Genomic DNA, 19,014 nt, shown 5'->3' on the forward strand with positions numbered 1-19,014 from the left:
GAAAAATAGTGCATTCCTTAAAGGTCTAGGCAGAGGGCACCATGTAGAACAAAAAACTCTTATAACATTTTTTTCTAAATTCAACCGTTTGACCAAAAAATTAAAATACATTTTGGTATGCAAGTTTAACTCTGGCAACTATGTGAGGTACGAAAATTTAAACGTAGACAGTCCCATGTGTTTAGTAAACAGATAGTTTGGAAGAATTCTGTTTAGTGTCAGTGCCGAAAATGTTTTCAAATCGTGTGTTCTTGAATACCTATTATATTATGTTGATTATTTATGCCAGATCACTAAATGGAGTAATGGAGAGACATACTTTAATTTCTTTCAAAATGTTTTACCGGTATTTCTCGTCGCGTATGTTCGTGAAAGTGGGTTACTTTGAACATTTATTAGTAGGTATATTAATTATTCCCAGTAAGTACAACTTAATTATTTTAGTTCACAAGTAAACAAATTAGGGACTGAATCGTTATCTGGTGTATTTAATTTCCACTGTAAACTATGTAACTCAGTTACAGCCCTCAGCATTCAACACATTTAAAGCTTATTAAATACATAATACTAGTTGAGTTAAAAAATGTGTTTTTATGTATAAAGATGTACAATTCGTTTAAAATTATGCAATAGGTATTTCAATACATTCCAAAAAAAAATTTAGTAAAAAAAAAGTAAATACATAAGTACTATTAGGTTGGATTATTTTAAATACTGTAAATCACAAACGAGTTCTTATTATCTGTTATTATTCGGTAGTGCGTACGATGTTGCCAGATTATTTTATTTCCTAAACAATAAAAAACAAATATATGGAAAACGATGTAATCTTTATTTTGGAAACGTTTAACTTTAGAAAAAATGGTATAGGACTTTTTTGTTCTAAATTGTGTATTATATCCATACCTTAAAGGAACGCACTATTTTTTCGGGACACCCTGTATATGATACTCAAATATATAGTCCGTCCGCTATAATTTTTCCCATGCGGTACGATTCATTTTCAATCGAATTAAGTCAAAACAGAAAGTGAAACGTACGCCGATGTGTGTAGTATATACATAGTATACAGTATACAAAATGTATATACACATCGACGTTCGTTTCAATTTATGTTTTGACTTAATTTGATTAAAAATGAATCGTACCGCATGGAAAAAGTTATAGCGGGCGGACTATAGATAAAAATACTACTTTTACGTAAGGGCACTGTAATTTCTTAGTTACTCATTAAAAAACTCTTCTACTGAATAATATATTATAGTCTTTCAGCTAGTTAGGTTTTGCCATTCTACGGAACTTGGGGAAAGTTGTTACAGATTTAAGTTGCAGAGGGAGATGATTGTATAGTTTTTTTGTAGAATATAATATAGGTTTCTTTACTAAATCGGTGGACGGGATCAGTAAATAGACGTCAAAGGAAGAATTTATGGCGGAATAGTCATGAATTTTTTACAATACCGAAGTAAATTGTAAATTTAGAAAAAGTTGATTTCCAATTTACGCCGTTATTATAATTATTGGCATCGGCATGGAATAGGAATTCGAGACTTGGTAATCAAAATTACAATTCATGCTGAATCTTAATTGCTAATCATTATTTTCTATTTTCGTGACGAAAAAGCGGTTTCATGGCGATTGGAAAACTTTTAGAGAACTATTCGGCAGCAAATATTTATTACGGATTTTTTGTCCGGAATTGTTTGTGGAGTTATTTTTTCCAAAAAAATTTGTGTGGAATATTTGTCCCGGATTTTTTTCTGGCGATTTTTTGTCCTGTGATTTTTTGTGAGGATTATTTGTGGAGATTTTTTGTGGGGATTTTTTTTCTTTGGATTTTTGTCCGGGATTATTTTTGTTCGAGGATTATTTATCCAAACCCCATTATTTCTTTCGTTAACTTATCCAATTCTTGTTCAGTTCTAATATGAGCCTTTAACTCATATTATAAATTTGTGTTTTCAAAGTGGTAAAATACCACTACAATGGAAAGAATCTACAGTCACCCCCATTGTTAAATCCGAAAATTCGAGTAAACTGAACAACTATAGGCCCATTTCTTTAATAAATAATTTTGCTAAAATATTTGAAATGGCCCTAAAGGAAAGGTTGCTTGAATTTTTTCATATAAATAAGGTTATTTCAGATAAGCAATTTGGTTTTGTAAAAAAAATCAAGTACAGAAAGGGCTGTAGTTGACCTACTGGAGAAAGTGATAGGAGCTTTGAATCATTGAAATCATTGAATCATTGAAATCTTTAGTGAATCATTGAAATGCTTAGTGGTTTTTCTTGATTTAGCTAAGGCGTTTGACACGGTCTCTCATAAAATTCTCTTAGATAAACTAAGTAATTATGGGGTTAGGGGAATTGCACTAAATCTAATAGCCGATTATTTGTCGGAGAGAGGTCAACGAGTAAAAATTGGCCCAGAATTGAGTTCTGAATCTATAATAAAATTCGGAGTACCACAAGGAACAGTACTAGGACCACTTTTATTTAATATTTATCTGAACAATATCACAAGAATTAATAGTTTCAACGGCCACTTTGTTATGCCGATGACACGGCAATATTATTTATGGGGAAAACATGGGAGGAGGTTAAAACCAGCTCTGAAATGAACCTAAACCAGCTAAACTTATGGCTAAAATTTAACAAACTGACATTAAATATTAATAAACCAAATATATCGCCTTTAGCCCAACAATTGTTGACCAACCTACAAATTTTCATATAAAATTTCATAACGCAAAATGTTAAGGACAAAACGTGACTGTTCTTCAATAGAAAAAGTTTTCTCTATAAAGTATTTAGGTGTCTTCATAGATCAACATTTACGTTGGTCAGACCATATCACTCACGTCAGTAAACGAATAAGGGCTCTAATGCATAAATTTTATATCTTGAGAGATATTTTATCCAGGAAAAAATTAATCATGGTTTATAACTCGCTTGCAGAATCGGTCTTAAATTATTGTATTGTAGCATGGGGTGGCGCGTTTAACAAAACTCTTAACATTTTAAATACAGTTCAAAATACTCTTTTAAAAATAATTTTTAAAAAAAGAAAACTGTATCCAACAAAAAAATTATATGATGAATCCAAGATATTTAGTGTTAAATCCCTCTACATCTACAACTATGCCTTAAATGTTTATATAAACTCAAACAAATTTAAATTTCAAAACAACCGATTAACTCGATCAGTAACAAATATGGATATTAGTATTCAGCAGTTCAAAAAATCAGTAACACAAAGAACCCTAATGTTCTTTGGACCTAAATTTTATAACATAATTCTATACATATCAAACAAGAACCTAAATTATTTAAATTTAAAAAATACATAAAAACCTATCTAAAAACCCACTTACAATAATTATTTTTGGACGCAATGTCTTAATGTATGAACGACAGCATAATCAGAGTAAAATTTGGGTGTATATTGGTATTATAATTAACAAAGTATTCAGCAGCTAGAGAGGTTTACCGTCCGTCTTGTTCTGTTGCATTATCCTTTCAATAGTTAGGTATGTTACTTCTTAGTTCCAACCTTAATACTACTTTTATGTACAATTGATACAGTTTCGATTGACATAGTACAGTGCAAAACAGGCAACTCCTGCCTAGGCATGGTGCTGAGTCAGTCGACTCTAATAATATAGGATCTAAATGTAAAATGTTGTACACACATATTTTTGAATAAAAATTTTTGAATAAATTAAAAAATCCACGAGGAAAATAAACTTCCTGTAGCTGGCTGTATACCATAAATCACAAAAATACCAAGTTTCTTGTAAAAGGTATATATTAAAATACCCTAAATAAGGGTCACAATACAAAACGTTTTCGGATTAAGGAATCCATCATCAGTGTTTAAAAGCCAAAATTTGCATGCCTGAGCCACCAAAATGTGTAGGGTAAAAACCCTTTAAATGTAAATAATAAAGATATTTTACATATTTATATAAAAATCATCTGATGTTAAAGATAAACCTGGATGTTATCCAGGGCAACACAGGACTCTCCCCACGTGGTTGGAACTTTTTTGGAGAAAACCCCACATATTGGATTTCATTGTTGGCCATTGAAATCCAATATGTGAGGTTTTCTCCAAAAAAAAGTTCCAACCACGTGGGGAGAGTCCTGTGTTGCCCTGGATAACATCCAGGTTTATCTTTAACATCAGATGATTTTTATATAAATATGTAAAATAACTTTATCATTTACATTTAAAGGGTTTTTACTCAATACATTTTGGTGGCTCAGGCATTCAAATTTTGGCTTTTAAACACTGATGATGGATTCCTTAATCCGAAAACGTTTTGTATTGTGACCCTTATTTAGGGTATTTTAATATATACCTTTTACAAGAAACTTGTTATTTTTTTTTAATAAATTCTCGATTTTCCTACTAGCAAACCCAACAACTTACAATTCGCTAAAACTATAATTATTGTTTAATTAAGTTTTTTAATCAAAACCGTAATAATGTATTGATTTTATGTATTATTATGTGATTGTTAATTATATTATACGAGAAGTAAAACTAGAGAGAAAAAAAAGAAAATTTGTTTAAAAGAAATAGATGTGTGCAGATGTCTATAAATAATTTTTTCCGTAAATTATACTTTAAAAATGTGAAATAATATTTAAATTGTTATTAAAAAAAAGCTAGAAATAAATTATGTCCTGGACGACTTTGAATCACGCGTCAATACATATCATTAAGATATCTTTAGGGGTCGCCAAGTTCTTGAAAATTTCAAGATCTTGTCTTGATTTCAAGACAAGATCAAGTCAAGAAGTAATTTTAGATTTCAAGTCAAGACAAGAAATTTTATGTCAATACCAAGATTTCTTGTCAAGAAAACAAGAAATCTTGAAATATCTTAGCTAATAATGAAAACTCTAAAACGTATATCGGAATTATTGATAAGCCATGAATTAAGGTAGATAACACTTTTTATGGAGTCAACGTCTAGCCGATTTCTCTTGTCTTTGTTATTACTCTTAAAGCTGCCTTTCCGCAGGTACATATGTTGCTGGCGTTCTTCTCCAACAATCATTGAAGAAAGTGTTTTAAATCTTCTCAGATACTGACAAAATTTACTGAGAAGAACCCATTTTTTATCTAATATCTTAAAATGATTTAAATTTTCGATATTACTGCAAACTATATTTAGTGCATTTTTACACCTAAACCCCATGTTAGCATCTCGAAGCCATGTTTTGACTTATATAGAAATATGTACTTATATGTATATGTATAGAAATATAGAAATTGTAGAAGTAATACAGTCTTTTTCTATACTTACATCTAATTTTGGCATAGTCAGCTTACAATTTATGGCATTAAGTTTAAGTTGCATTTGTTCTGAGCTTCTGTTTTTTTACAAGATATTTAATTTTATTTACAGGAGAGTTGAAATATAAAGTAATATTATTCATATCATTTTCTACTTCGATCTCATCCTCCAAATAGTCAAAATCCTTTTCGATGTCTAAACTGTTTCACTTTGGTTCAACAACTGTTATGAAATCCTGGACAGCTAATAGTATAAGCTTAGAATATGTGCGAAACATACAAAATACATTTTTATTAGCACGCAACGCAATGAAAAGTTCGCCGGGGAATCACAGGACCAGGTAATCAAGAAATTTCAAGATCTTGAAATTTCTTGAGTCAAGACAAGATATAAGATGTCAAGAAAATGTCAAGACAAGATATTTTAAGATTTCTTGATTTTCTCTCAAGACAAGACAAGAAGTTGTTATCAAGACAAGAATTCTTGTCTTGTCGACCCCTAGATATCATTCACTCACGCAACGATAATTATTAGTAATTCTGTAAAGTAAGGAGCTGACCAATCTTCTTAATAGCCAACCAATAAAGTATCTGTAAGTACGTAGATCTGGAAGGAGCTGGAAGGTCGTGTACGGATAATGTATTTTCGTTAAAACAAATCATCGAAAAAAAATTAGAACGGAATAGGCCAATACACCTAGTTTTTATAGATTTACAAAAAGCACATGACAATATACCGATACCGAAACTATGGGAAGTACTGCAAAACTCCAGCATTAACTTTACTCTCATAAAAGCTGTCCAAAATTTATACAGTGACATGAAATCTGCAGTAAAATTAGGAAACAAAATAACAGATTTGTTTACAGTCAACAAAGGTCTACGACAAGGATGTTGCATATCACCGAGTCTGTTTAAGATTTATATCGCCAAAGCCCTTGCAATATGGAAAAGAAAATGCAGTGGAATGGGCATCCAAATCGACGACAACACCTGCCTGTACACCCTTCAGTTTGCAGACGATCAGATAATATGTGCAAACGATAAAGAAGATTTGGAATATATGACTCGCAAATTGAAGGAAGAATACGAAAAATGGGGATTGCAGATGAATGTAGAAAAAACACAATATTTATGCCTAGGTGAGGATTCAACTGATATGATATTGGACAATAATCAGAAAATAACTAGCTGTGATAAATATAAGTATTTGGGCATTAATTTCAACAAGGAAGGTACTGACGATGCAGAAATTAAGAGCAGAATAAATGAAGCAAGAACAATAATTAAATCATTGAATGGAGTTTTGTGGAGTACCGAGATAGGGAAACAAAGAAAAATGTGAATATACAACACCATGATTAAGAGCACATTGGTATACGGATCCGAAACATGGAGAATAAAGGAACACCTAAAACGAAAAATAGAAGCTACTGAGATGGACTCCTTAAGAAGAGCAAGTAGAACATCGAGATTGGACCGGGTTAGAAATGAGGAAGTAAAGCGAAGAGTGAATTTACAGGAAACGGTTGTAGAATGCATTGAGAAGAAACAATTAACGTGGTACGGACATGTTCAGAGAACGGGGGAGGAAAGACTTCCAAAGAAAATTATGAAATGGATACCCACAGAAAACAGAAAAAGAGGAAGGCCAAGAACGACATGGATACAAGGAGTAAGACGATCAATGAGTGTACGAGGATTAGAAGATGAAAACTGCAATGATAGAAGATATTGGCAACAAGGCATCGGACAACGTCGGAGGACGTTTTGAACCCGAATTTATATATAAGTACGTAGATATCGTTTTTGAATAAATAAATATATTTTGATGATACAGTTAGTTTTATAAAAGTACAAATTTTTTGGTGCAATTTACTACATGTATAAAAAATAATTGTGGCACTGAAAAGCCGAACAATGAGCAGAACTATACTTAATATAAAGCCCAACTTGGTATCATTATATCATTATGTCATTATATCAAAGTCCAATTTGGTATCATTATAATATGTTGCACAGTGATTTTGTTCTTTTATCTATTTTACTGTATCAGATCATAAAATTGCTTTTAAATTTCACTTATTGTTCCAGTTATCTTCGGCATAATTCTGTGATTATAGACTAGTAAAAAACAGCTCTTAAAAAATCTTCAAGATGATTTTGAAGGTTTTAAAAGACGTATGAAGTATAGCTGAAGACAAATCCTTTACATCTAATAAAGCTAATTACAGCTAATTTTGCTTTTATTTCTTTAAACAATCATAAAAATAGATAGTTCTTTGCCTATAAAACGTTTCTTACACATTTTAGAGTAAAATGATTCAAATAATAGTATACTATGCAACGAGCTATACGACATGAGCCGCGAAATTTTTAGGATACGAGCATCATAATGGCAATTGAATGTAAGTTGTATACATGATGTTTTTTTCCATAATATTACTCATTACGCATGGTATCATCTCCCGATTCTATTGGTTAAAAATTTGTGTCATACTGAAAATATGTATCATAATTAAGCCCAATATGATACAGGTATAGGTCTGGATCCCGCGTATGAAAAAAAAGTTGATTAATAGCAAGCTGAAAATTTGTTAATAGCTTAAGGGTGTCTAGTCGAATAAACTTTGATATGTGTGAACACTGGAACAGGGGCAGTTTTAATTGTGGAACTGGTTAAAAATTTGGAACGGTCAGAGCACGAAAACGGCACATTTATTTTGTCCGACAGAACAGACTTAAACTCTTCGAACAGAGATTAAACTCTCATGCAAAAATCAGACTGCTATTTATCACCAAATGGGCGTTTTAATGAGTGGAACATGTAGAATATGTCAAATGACAGGAATTATGACAGGTAATAAATAGCAGTCTGATTTTTTCATGACAGTTTAATCTCTGTTCGGAGAGTTTAAGTCTGTTCTGTCGGACAAAATAAATGTGCCGTTTTCGTGCTGTGACCGTTCCAAATTTTTAACCTGTTCTACAATTAAAACTGCCCCTGTTTCAGTGTTCCCATATATCAAAGTTTATTCGACTAGACACCCTTAAGCTATTAACAAATTTTCAGCTTGCTATTAATCAACTTTTTTTTCATACGCGGGATCCAGACCTAGTATTCAAATTGTAATTTATATATTATCAAAATATGAGAGTAGAAAAAAGTTGTAGATCTTCATAAGTATTTTAATTTTGCGAAGTTTTAAATTAAAATACACAAACAATTAACCGATAAAACCGATGAAACGAAACACATCAATAAACTCAGGTATACAGCTCAATAAGACAAGGTGTACTCTTTTTTACGTAATCCTACGTACTCATTTGAGAATGTCGTCATATGGATATTAAAAAATATAATCATACGTAGCATATAACAAGAGCATTGTACAATGAAAATTATTAAATTAAAAAATATATAAATTCTTTAAAAATATATATTAAAAACCACTAAATATTAAGATATTTCAAACGTATGCACATTGAAATTATGTAAGTTTTGCAGACAATTATGTCAATTTGACATAAAAGAAATATTTAGTTTATTGTGAGCTAGTAACTAGACTAAAATTATTATTGATATTAAAGTTTTTGTCAATTTCAAGAAGGAATGAATAGATCTCTGTTAGTTGTTTAATATCTGTTCTTTTATTAAATGGAACGATTAATGGGTAAGCAGCTGAAGTAACGGAGCCAAGAGTACTCTTCTTTCAATATCAGATATATTTCGGTATTGCCTTTATACCATCATCAGTGATGGCTATAAATGTGTTAAAAGTAAGTTGTTTGTGAAGTAATTAAAAATGTTATTGAACTTACAAATTTGAGATTGCGGCTCTGTGATTGCTAAAAATATGTTAAAAGTAAGTTCTTTGTGAAATAATTACAAGTATCCCGAATGAAGTACGTGCCTCCTAGTGGCGGGATACGGGCAACAATACATTGGCTTATAGGGCAGTCCTTACAGTAGGGATCCTGGCCTATACAGAAAAATGCAGGCGGGTGTGGGGTAATACTGCACTTTGGTTGCATTGGTGGTGTATTGGCTAAACGTGCAGGACAGGGCAGGGTATGGTGCTGATAGAAAAGGCATTCAGGCATCAAATATCCAAAAATCTTTTCAGGCCATAATAATGAAAAGACCTTCTCCAAACGAAATAAAAACTTATACTGAAATGATGGCATCTCCTGAGGTAAAATGTTCCGGAAGTAAAATGAGCCTCCATTCGGATCTCCGGGTGAGGACTATCTCAGGGGGAACACCATTACAGGTTAGAAAAATCAGGATAGGGTCTTGGAATCTTGGTAGTCTTACAGGTAAGAGTCTGGAGTTAGTGGATGCGCTCAAACGAAGAAGAGTTCAAATTGCTTGTATTCAAGAAACTAGGTGGAAAGGACAAAGGGCGAAAGAACTAGGTGATGGATATAAATTGTGGTATGTAGGGAGTAGTAACACTAGAAATGGAGTTGGTATAATTGCTGATAGTGAAATGAAAGATAACGTAGTAGAAGTTGTAAGAACGAGTGATAGAATGATGTCAGTGAAATTTGTAATTGATAAAGAGGTATTGAATGTTGTGTGTGTGTATGCTCCTCAAACAGGTCTGGGTGAGAATGAAAGAAGAGCTTTCTATGATCAATTGGGAGACATACTGAGTGATATTCCAGCGGAGGAGAAAGTTATAATAGGAGGTGATTTCAATGCACATGTGGGCCAAGCCAAGACAGGATATGAAACAATACATGGGGGATTAGGCTTTGGAACTAGAAATGAAGCTGGAGATGACATGCTAGAATTAGCAACAGCATTGGATATGGCGATTGTTAACACATTCTTTAAAAAGAGAGAAACTCAACTTATTACCTACAAAAGTGGACAACATCAACCCAAATAGACTACTTCATGATAAGGAAAGAAGACATACGTGAATGCAAGGACTGCAAGGTAATAGTTAGTGAGACAGTAAGCCAACAACATAAGCTGCTTGTTCTGGACATCGAAGTAAAAAGCGAAACTAAACAAAAATATCGGAGAGGACCACAAAAAATCAAGTGGTGGATGCTAAAAGATGAGAAGGAAGGTCTATTCAGGGAAAGAATAGTAGAAAAAATATGTTGGAACATGAAAGGAAGCCCTAACACAATTTGGAGAAAAATGGCCAATATTATTAGAGAGACGGCTATTGAAATACTTGGGAAAACGTCAGGAAAGAAGTTTGAAGATAAAGAGACTTGGTGGTGGTCAAATGAAGTACAAGGAAAAATAAAAGAGAAGAGAAAATTATATAAAAAGTGGCAAGAAACCAGATCGGACATAGATCTTCAAAACTATATGGTCGCCAAAAAGGAAGCGAAAGTAGCAGTAGCAAAAGCTAAAGCAGAAGCGTATTCAAACCTATACGATCAACTTGATACCAGGGAAGGCGAAACGAAGATATATAAAATAGCCAAACAGAGAGCAAAGAAAGCAAAAGATTTTAATCAGATTAGATGTATCCGAGATGAAAATAATAAAATACTAGTTCACGAAAGGGATGTCAAAAAGAGATGGAGAAAGTACTTTGACAGCTTATTAAATGAAGAATTTGACAGACAGCCTGTAGAGTCAACGGAGACAGTAGCAGCAATGGTCACCAAGATAACCAATGAGGAAGTGGCTCAAGCGCTTCAAAAAATAAAGAAAGGAAAAGCGGTAGGACCAGATGATATTCCTGGGGAAGTATGGAGAGCATTGGGAGAGACAGGAACAAGGTGGCTAGCAGGTCTATTTAATAGAATTATGGAAGTTGGACAAATGCCAGACGAATGGAGAAGCAGTATACTGGTACCTGTTTACAAAAACAAGGGAGATATACAACAATGTACAAACTACAGGGCTATAAAACTGCTTAGCCACACCATGAAAATATGGGAAAGAGTAATTGATAGACGGATACGTGAAGAGACCGAAATATCCGAGAATCAATTTGGCTTTATGCAGGGTAGATCAACAACAGATGCAATTTTCACTATAAGGCAGTTGATGGAAAAATACAGGAGTAAAGAAACAAACGCTCATATGGTATTCATTGATCTTGAGAAAGCATATGATAGAGTTCCTCGAGAGATTCTGTGGTGGGCACTCAATAAGAAAGGAGTCCCTGGTGAATATGTAAAGATTGTGAGGGATATGTATGAGGGAGTAACGACTAGTGTTAGGACAGGTGTGGGAGAGACTGATAAATTTCATGTGAAAGTAGGATTGCATCAAGGTTCTGTGCTTAGTCCGTATTTATTCTCATTAGTTTTGGACCAGATAACAGCGAAAATACAGGGTAACATTCCATGGTGCTTAATGTATGCTGATGATGTCGTGTTAGTAGGAAATAGTGAAAGAGACTTAGAACAAAAACTGGAACAGTGGAGACAAGCTCTGGAGGAAAAAGGTTTAAAACTTAGTAGGACAAAAACAGAGTATTTGGAATGTTCATTTAAAGATGGAGCTACTACAAATAAAATGGTATCTTTGGATGGTGAAATGATTGTAAAAAGCAATAGTTTTAAGTACCTAGGATCGGTATTACAGAGTAATGGAGAAATAGATGGAGATGCATGCAGTAGAATTAGGGCTGGATGGATGAAGTGGAAAGAAGCGAGTGGTGTGTTGTGTGACAGAAAAATTCCAATGAAGCTGAAGGGAAAATTCTATAAAACAGCCATAAGACCAGCTATGATGTACGGAACTGAATGTTGGGCAGTGAAAAAGAAAGAGGAACAGCGAATGCATGTGGCGGAAATGAGAATGCTTAGATGGATGAGTGGAGTGACAAAGAGGCATAAAATTAGAAATGAGTATATTAGGGGAAGTCTAGGTGTGGCACCAATTGATGCCAAAATGAGAGAGCATAGGTTAAGATGGTTTGGTCATGTTCAACGTCGAGACGTTAACCACCCAATACGAAGAATAGCTGAAGTGCAGATTCCTGGAAGGAGTAGGAGAGGAAGACCAAAGAAGACCTGGGGGGAGACGATAAGGCAGGACATGTTGGTAAAGGGGATTAACATTGATATGGCCCAAGATAGAATTGTGTGGAGAAATGCAATTAGGGAAGCCGACCCCGCATAGGGATAAGGCAAAGAGAATGTTGATGATTTGTGAAATAATTACAAATGTTATTGAACTTACAAAGTTGAGATTGCGGCTCTATGATTAAAATTTTTGTATAAAATCTTCCAAAGGGGGAAACATCAGACATGTTAAAATTATAAAAACACAAGAAAAACAAAACATTTATACGGAACAAACTGTAACAATATACATTCACAAAAATATATAAAAAATAAATGAAATAATAAAATCTTTTGAATCTTAAGAAACAAAACATTGGGTTGGTACAACCAGTACTTTTTTGTACAAAAAAAACTTGAAATTAAAATGAATTGGCGGTAACACTAAATGTTATGTTCTATGTTCTATGGTAGAAACAAATGATACTTGACAATGACATAAGTAATGAAATTTTATTTTTTTTTTGGTTTTATTCACCCTAACCTAACCTTACTTTTTTTCCACTTAAAAAAACAGTTTTTGATCAACAGTGGTAGTGGTTACATCAAGAAGTTGGTACTGTAGCCATAACATCCATGTCCACCAAATATTATACACTACCTTACATACATAATGTAACCCCAAAACTGACACGAATCTTCAACTGTGTTGATGACTTTAAGTTTGCTACAAAAACAGCTGTAACAATGAATTCAGTTTTCTCAAAACTTAAAGACAAAACCTTGAAAGATAATATGTCAAATATAGTGTATAGTATACTATGCACAAATTGCAATCTGCAGTACATAGGCCAGTCTTCGAGACGATTGAAAGACAGTATCACGTCGCATAAAAGTGCTGCCAGGAGATATCCAGACAGATGAATATCGCTTCGATTAAATGTTTGGGATAATCATTGCTTAGGAGTGCATTTTTTGCTTTTTTTATTGGAATTGGTCTGTAATCTGGATCTGTTAGTTTAATAGATCTATCAACAAGACCTATAATTACGGACTTCTTCTGGGAGAATGGATGATGGGATCTATAGTTAAGATATCGTCCAGACCACGTATCTTTTTGAACCACATAGTTTTTATTGTGTTGTTGGTACGATGTAAAGTGACGTCCAGAAAATTTATTTTATTATGTTTTTCAATTTCTAAAGTAAATTTTAGTTTTGGATGGTAGTCGTTGAAATTGTCTAAAATTGCATTGATTTTATTAGTTGAGATAGCACATACACAGTCGTCGATGTAGCGGTAGAAGAATAGTGTATTAAAATCTAAGTGATCTATGACAGATTCTTCTAAATCTTTCAAAACCAGCTGAGCGATGACACTGGAAATACTTGCACCCACAAGAAAAATGTACCTCTACGTCCTATCGTTTCTTGCATTCAATCACCATTCGAGAATCTTTCAAAGTTCTTAAAAAACATTATTTCTAATGTCACAAATAAAAATCCTTATTACATTAAAGATTCCAATGACCTTATTTCTAAAATTAAAAATATCCATATTCCTGACGACTATATATTAACATCTTTAGATGTCGTTTCACTCTACACTAATATCCCAAAAAACTTGCCACTGACATCATTAAAAATTTAGTTTCACTTGGTTTCAGTATTTTCTGAGTTTTCTAAAATAGAACACCCTATTCGAAGGTGACTTAATGAAGGTGATAAAAAAGAGAAAACTTGAATATCTGGGGCATATAATGAGAGGTAGCAGATACAGGATGCTGCAGTTAATACTCAATGGAAAGATCGACGGAAAAAGAGGAATTGGTCGAAAGAAATATTCATGGCTCCGAAACCTTCGTCAATGGACTGGCTTATCAGCAGATCAATTGTTACATGCCGCACAAGATCGAGAACGATATCGGCAAATTGTTATGGAAGCTACCCACGCCTAAAAATTTGGGCACGGTACTTAAAGAAGAAGAAGAATTGCATATTTATTGTGATTTTAGTATAGTATGTATAATGAAGAGCAAATGAGAAACTGGAGGGGGCGCATGTTTTCTATACATTAGTAATGTCATGATCTGGTTATGTGTGAAAACAATGTTTAATGTATACAGACTGTTAAGATTAAAGTCAATATTTTCTTTACACTGTTTGAGAATGTTTTGTCGAATATGAAAGATTTAATAAAAGCCATTTGCATCGACAATTTGTAATAATAAATTTGCATTGAAGTCACATAACCGAATTTTCGTATTTTTAGAGTTAAAATCTAAACGGCTAAATACATAAAGTCAAATTCTCTTTTGGTATGTATGGCATACAATGCAAACATAAAAATATCCTAGATGCATAAAAATAATTTATCACATTATTTCAGTTGTTGTAACTTGTCAGCCGGTCAGAGCTCTTTGAATCTAACGGCTGTTTACAGTTTCTGTCCGAGCATCCTGCAGAATGTGGTTAACATGCACCAACTTCGGTGGCAACTTCTGTTTGGAAGTAATATATCAGATAATAGGTCGTGCATTAACTATGAACATGTCAAGCATTATGAGGTGTAAGTCCATCTCTCTCTCTCTCTCTCTATCTCGCGTAGTGAGTTAGTGGATTACACTATGAGTATATAAATATATAGGGTGAGGCAGATAACTGGCCTATTAGAAATATCTCGAGAACTAAAGGCAACAGACTCATCAAAATTGGAATAAAGGGGTTTTGAAGGATGATATATTAAATAAAAATATTTTCATCTCTTTGCAACTTCCGGTTATACCGGAAGTTGCTTATAACTTCGTTTTTTTAAATGGGACACCCTGTATATTTTTACATTTTTGGATTTTCTTCGATGTCTTCTTTCTTAAAATATGAGGTTTTGTAATATTATATAGGGTATTTTAAAAGATAATTACGTTTTTTTATTAATTTCGTAGCAATATTCACACCCTGTAGAATTGTAGTAGTTTGACATCTAAAACTCTACTTACGTTCAAATGATTTTTAATATACTCTGCTATTATTATTGCAATGAAAAGACATTTTATGTTACTTTTTTATTTCTTAAGCATTCCCTATACCTAAATGCTTTAATTTGTGCTTAATTGTTAATCGCGCCAAGAATGTTATCTACATAGGTATTTTGATAGCTCAACCATTATTGACAATTTTAAAGATCAGTCTAGAATAATATGTATTTATTTCCGAAAAATTATTTGTGATTGAATATTTTCACGGCCAACCTAATAAAATTTCACATATTTTTTGTTGAAATTAATGTTTGGCTTGAATCACCAATAACTCACAAATTAAAGCAGTTAGGTATAGGGAATGCTTAAGAAGTAAAAAAGTAGCATAAAATATCATTTCACTACAATAATAAAATATAGGGTGTTCCATTTAAAAAAACTCAGAAAATACTCTTTCCGAGTATCGACCAACCTTGTATAGTACATTTCAACATTTAGCTATACTAACAATGTTTAACAATAGTAGACTATATTAAAAATCATTTGAACATAAATAGAGTTTTTGATGTCAAACTACTACAATTCTACAGGGTGTGAATATTGCTAGGAAATTAAGAAAAAACGTAATTATCTTTTAAACTACCCTGGATATCATTACAAAACCTCATATTTTAAGAAAGAAGACATCCAGGAGAATCCAAAAATGTAAAAATATACAGGACGTTCCATTAAAAAAAACGAAGTTATAAGCCACTTCCGGTATAACCGGAAGTAGCAAGTCAATGAAAATATTTTCATTAAAGAGATCACTCTTCAAAACCCCTTCATTCCAATTTTCATGATTCTATTTCCTTTAGTTCTCGAGATATGTCTAATAGGACTTTTATCTGCCTCACCCTGTATAACCAAATTAATATAATAAGTACCCAGAAAAGTTTTGTACTTTTACAAGAATGTCTAAAAAATATTTTCAGGAGTTATTATTAATTATTAAAGAGCCATGTTCAAGACATAACACCATTATGAGGGAAAGCACATCACCATAAGAAAAAATATTTATAACGCTAAGGGGCTGCCTATTCATTAATGTGGTACGCCACTGAGGCAAATACAGGTGTTAAATTCGGGCTCCTCTATTATACCCATTAATTGGGAAATAGTGCTTTAATTTTTCACAAGTTAATATTAACAAAAAAATTATTAAAAGTCAAAGTACGTATCGAGAAAGATGAAAACCAGAATATACAAAACCGTAATAAGATTAGTCATTTACGGATGTGAGACAAGGGTGCCAAATAAAACAGAAGAAGAAATGATAGAGAGGTGGGAGCGGAAGGTACTGAGAGCTATTTTTGGGGGACAGAATGCGAAAGACGGTTGGCAAAGAAGAACCAATCAATAATTAAGGATGCTTTATAAGGAACAAAGTATTACAAATACACAAAGGCACAAAGAATCAGGTGGGCAGGTCATGTCGAGGGAATGGATAGGGAAAGAATGCCGAAGAAGGTACTGTTAAGAAGAACAGTTGGGACAAGCAGACGAGCTAGACCAAGAAAAAGACGTCAAGAAAAGTTTCAGGAAGATATAGGATCGATGGAGATTACAGACTGGAAAAAAGGCGAAAAATAGGATACAGTGGAGAACCACAGTGCAGCAATTATTACATAGACATTAAATCAAATTATATATCCGTCATTAGTATTTACTGTATTATGTACAATTTTAAATACAAGGCCTGTAGAGCATATTAAATAAAATAATAAATAAGGTAAGATAACTATTTATTATCTCTATTTTTAAGGAGTCAATTTTATCATATTTTTATTGAACTCAATTCTTCTGACAAATAATTCAAATCAATTCAAACTGGTCAATGGTTACAGGTTTGAAAATTCAAACTTCTGTTTGACTGTTGGTCAAACTATTTTGAAAAATAATTAATTGGGCAGATATACTTTTTTCCAGATAGAAATGTACCTAATTAATTTGCCCATAGGATAATAAAATTTATAATACAATGAGTCCCATATAAAAATACCTTCAAGTGAAATAGATAGAGTTCAAGTCTGTAATATCCATCATTAAACAAGATTTGGCAACACTCACAACAAAAAACGCCGAAGAACCGCTCAATCGCCTGTGTTGTACCACGATACACGCATTTATGATAATATGCAGCCGGATGTCGTAAAACCGATTGGCGACATAATATGGGTTCTAGCATGGGTCCAGGGGGCATCGATTGAACGAAAATCTCAAGAGCGCCTGGCGTGTGTCACTGCATAAAAGTAAAGTAAAGGATGCATCGCTTTCGACCTCTCCGCGGGGGTTCAGTCGACGTAGGCCGCTCCGTCTATGTTAGCGCTAACGCAACTTCAGGCGCACTATTTATCACAGATTGGTATTTATCACCAACTCGGCATTTTAATGAGTGGAACACGAAGAACATGTCAAATGACAGGAATCATGTTGGTTGGTAATATCAGTCTGATTTTTGCATGAGAGTTTAATGAACGGGTAACAAATCAATTGGATGTTCTGCCGACAAAATACATAGGACGTTTTCATAATCTGACATTCCAAATTTTTAAACTGTGCCACAATTACAACTTCCCCAGTTCCAGTGTTCCCGTACATTAAAGTTTGTCCGACTAGACACCGTTAAACTATTAACAAATTTTCAGCTTGCTTTTATATGTATATACATATACAAGCTATACGCTCCCGAGGAAGCTGAAGCTGTTTTCACTTGAAGATCCTTTTTGTGGGGGATCATCCCATTCTGACTTAGGTTTTAAAGTTGCTGGTGTGACTTCGCTGTTTCCACTACCTTTCTCCATTCTTCTCTCTCTTTGATTTTCCTTCCTATATTTCTAATTTCCATACTTCTTAAGTCTTCTTAAGTCAGCTTGCTATTAATCAACTTTTTTTGGTACGCGGGATCCAGACCTAGTGTTGAATTAATTTGGGCGACTGTTTTAAGTTATTTTAATTACCTTTAAATTTTTTCTATTGCGTTGAACGTGACTATAACTCGTTTTTTGGAAGCTCCATGAGTGGTAGTATTTTGCTCCTTATCCAATATTTTCTTTTTTGTGTCTTTTGTATATATGTACTGAATTAGTTTAAACGATTGTTTTAAGGTATTTTAATTACCTTTAAACTATTTCTATTGTATTGAACATGACTATAACTCGTTTCTTGGAAGCTCCATGAGAGCTAGCATTTTGCTACCTATCCAGTTTTTTTCTTTTTTTGTCCCCTTTGTAGTGCACTGAATCAATTTAAACGATTGCATTAAGTTATTTTAATTATCTTGAAAATGTTTCTATTGTATTGAACGTGACTATAACTCGTTTCTGATTGGTAGCTCCAGTAAATGTAAATTGAAATATAGAAAAAAAAATACTATAAAAATAAACGACACAGAAATGCAATTAATACATTCCAATTCAGAATAGAAACGTGCAATTAATCACGTACTGCATATTTGGACTAAATAAAATACAACAGCTGAAACTTTACCTCCCTAGTGACAGAAGATATAATTTTAAATTATAACAGTTTCAGGCACATTCAAAAATTTCCAGCATTTACCAATTAAATGGAGATAAAATGAACTCTCGAAAATCAATATCAGTTTTCAGTTGTGAATGTAATACCAAAAATATAAATAAATACTTGAAATATATTTATATAAAGACAGAATCCTAAAATAATAAAATTTTTCATTAACT

The 19,014-nt window shown here is 33.0% G+C and overlaps 2 protein-coding genes across 2 annotated transcripts in view; both read left to right on the forward strand.

Annotated features, from left to right (window-relative positions):
- The window catches only part of LOC114324987 (probable G-protein coupled receptor CG31760), a 1,828,242-nt gene that overhangs the window by 1,075,026 nt on the left and 734,202 nt on the right, over window positions 1-19,014 (forward strand). The window lies entirely within an intron of this gene.
- The window catches only part of LOC126878652 (craniofacial development protein 2-like), a 462,172-nt gene continuing 452,406 nt past the window's right edge, over window positions 9,249-19,014 (forward strand). Inside the window, exon 1 of the mRNA XM_050641495.1 lies at window positions 9,249-10,394. Coding sequence (XP_050497452.1) covers window positions 9,447-10,208 — 762 coding nt within the window. The 5' untranslated portion in view covers window positions 9,249-9,446 and the 3' untranslated portion in view covers window positions 10,209-10,394. The remainder of the gene's footprint in view (window positions 10,395-19,014) is intronic.

This window comes from Diabrotica virgifera, chromosome 10, assembly GCF_917563875.1.
Source record: "Diabrotica virgifera virgifera chromosome 10, PGI_DIABVI_V3a".
Lineage (NCBI taxonomy): Eukaryota > Metazoa > Arthropoda > Insecta > Coleoptera > Chrysomelidae > Diabrotica > Diabrotica virgifera.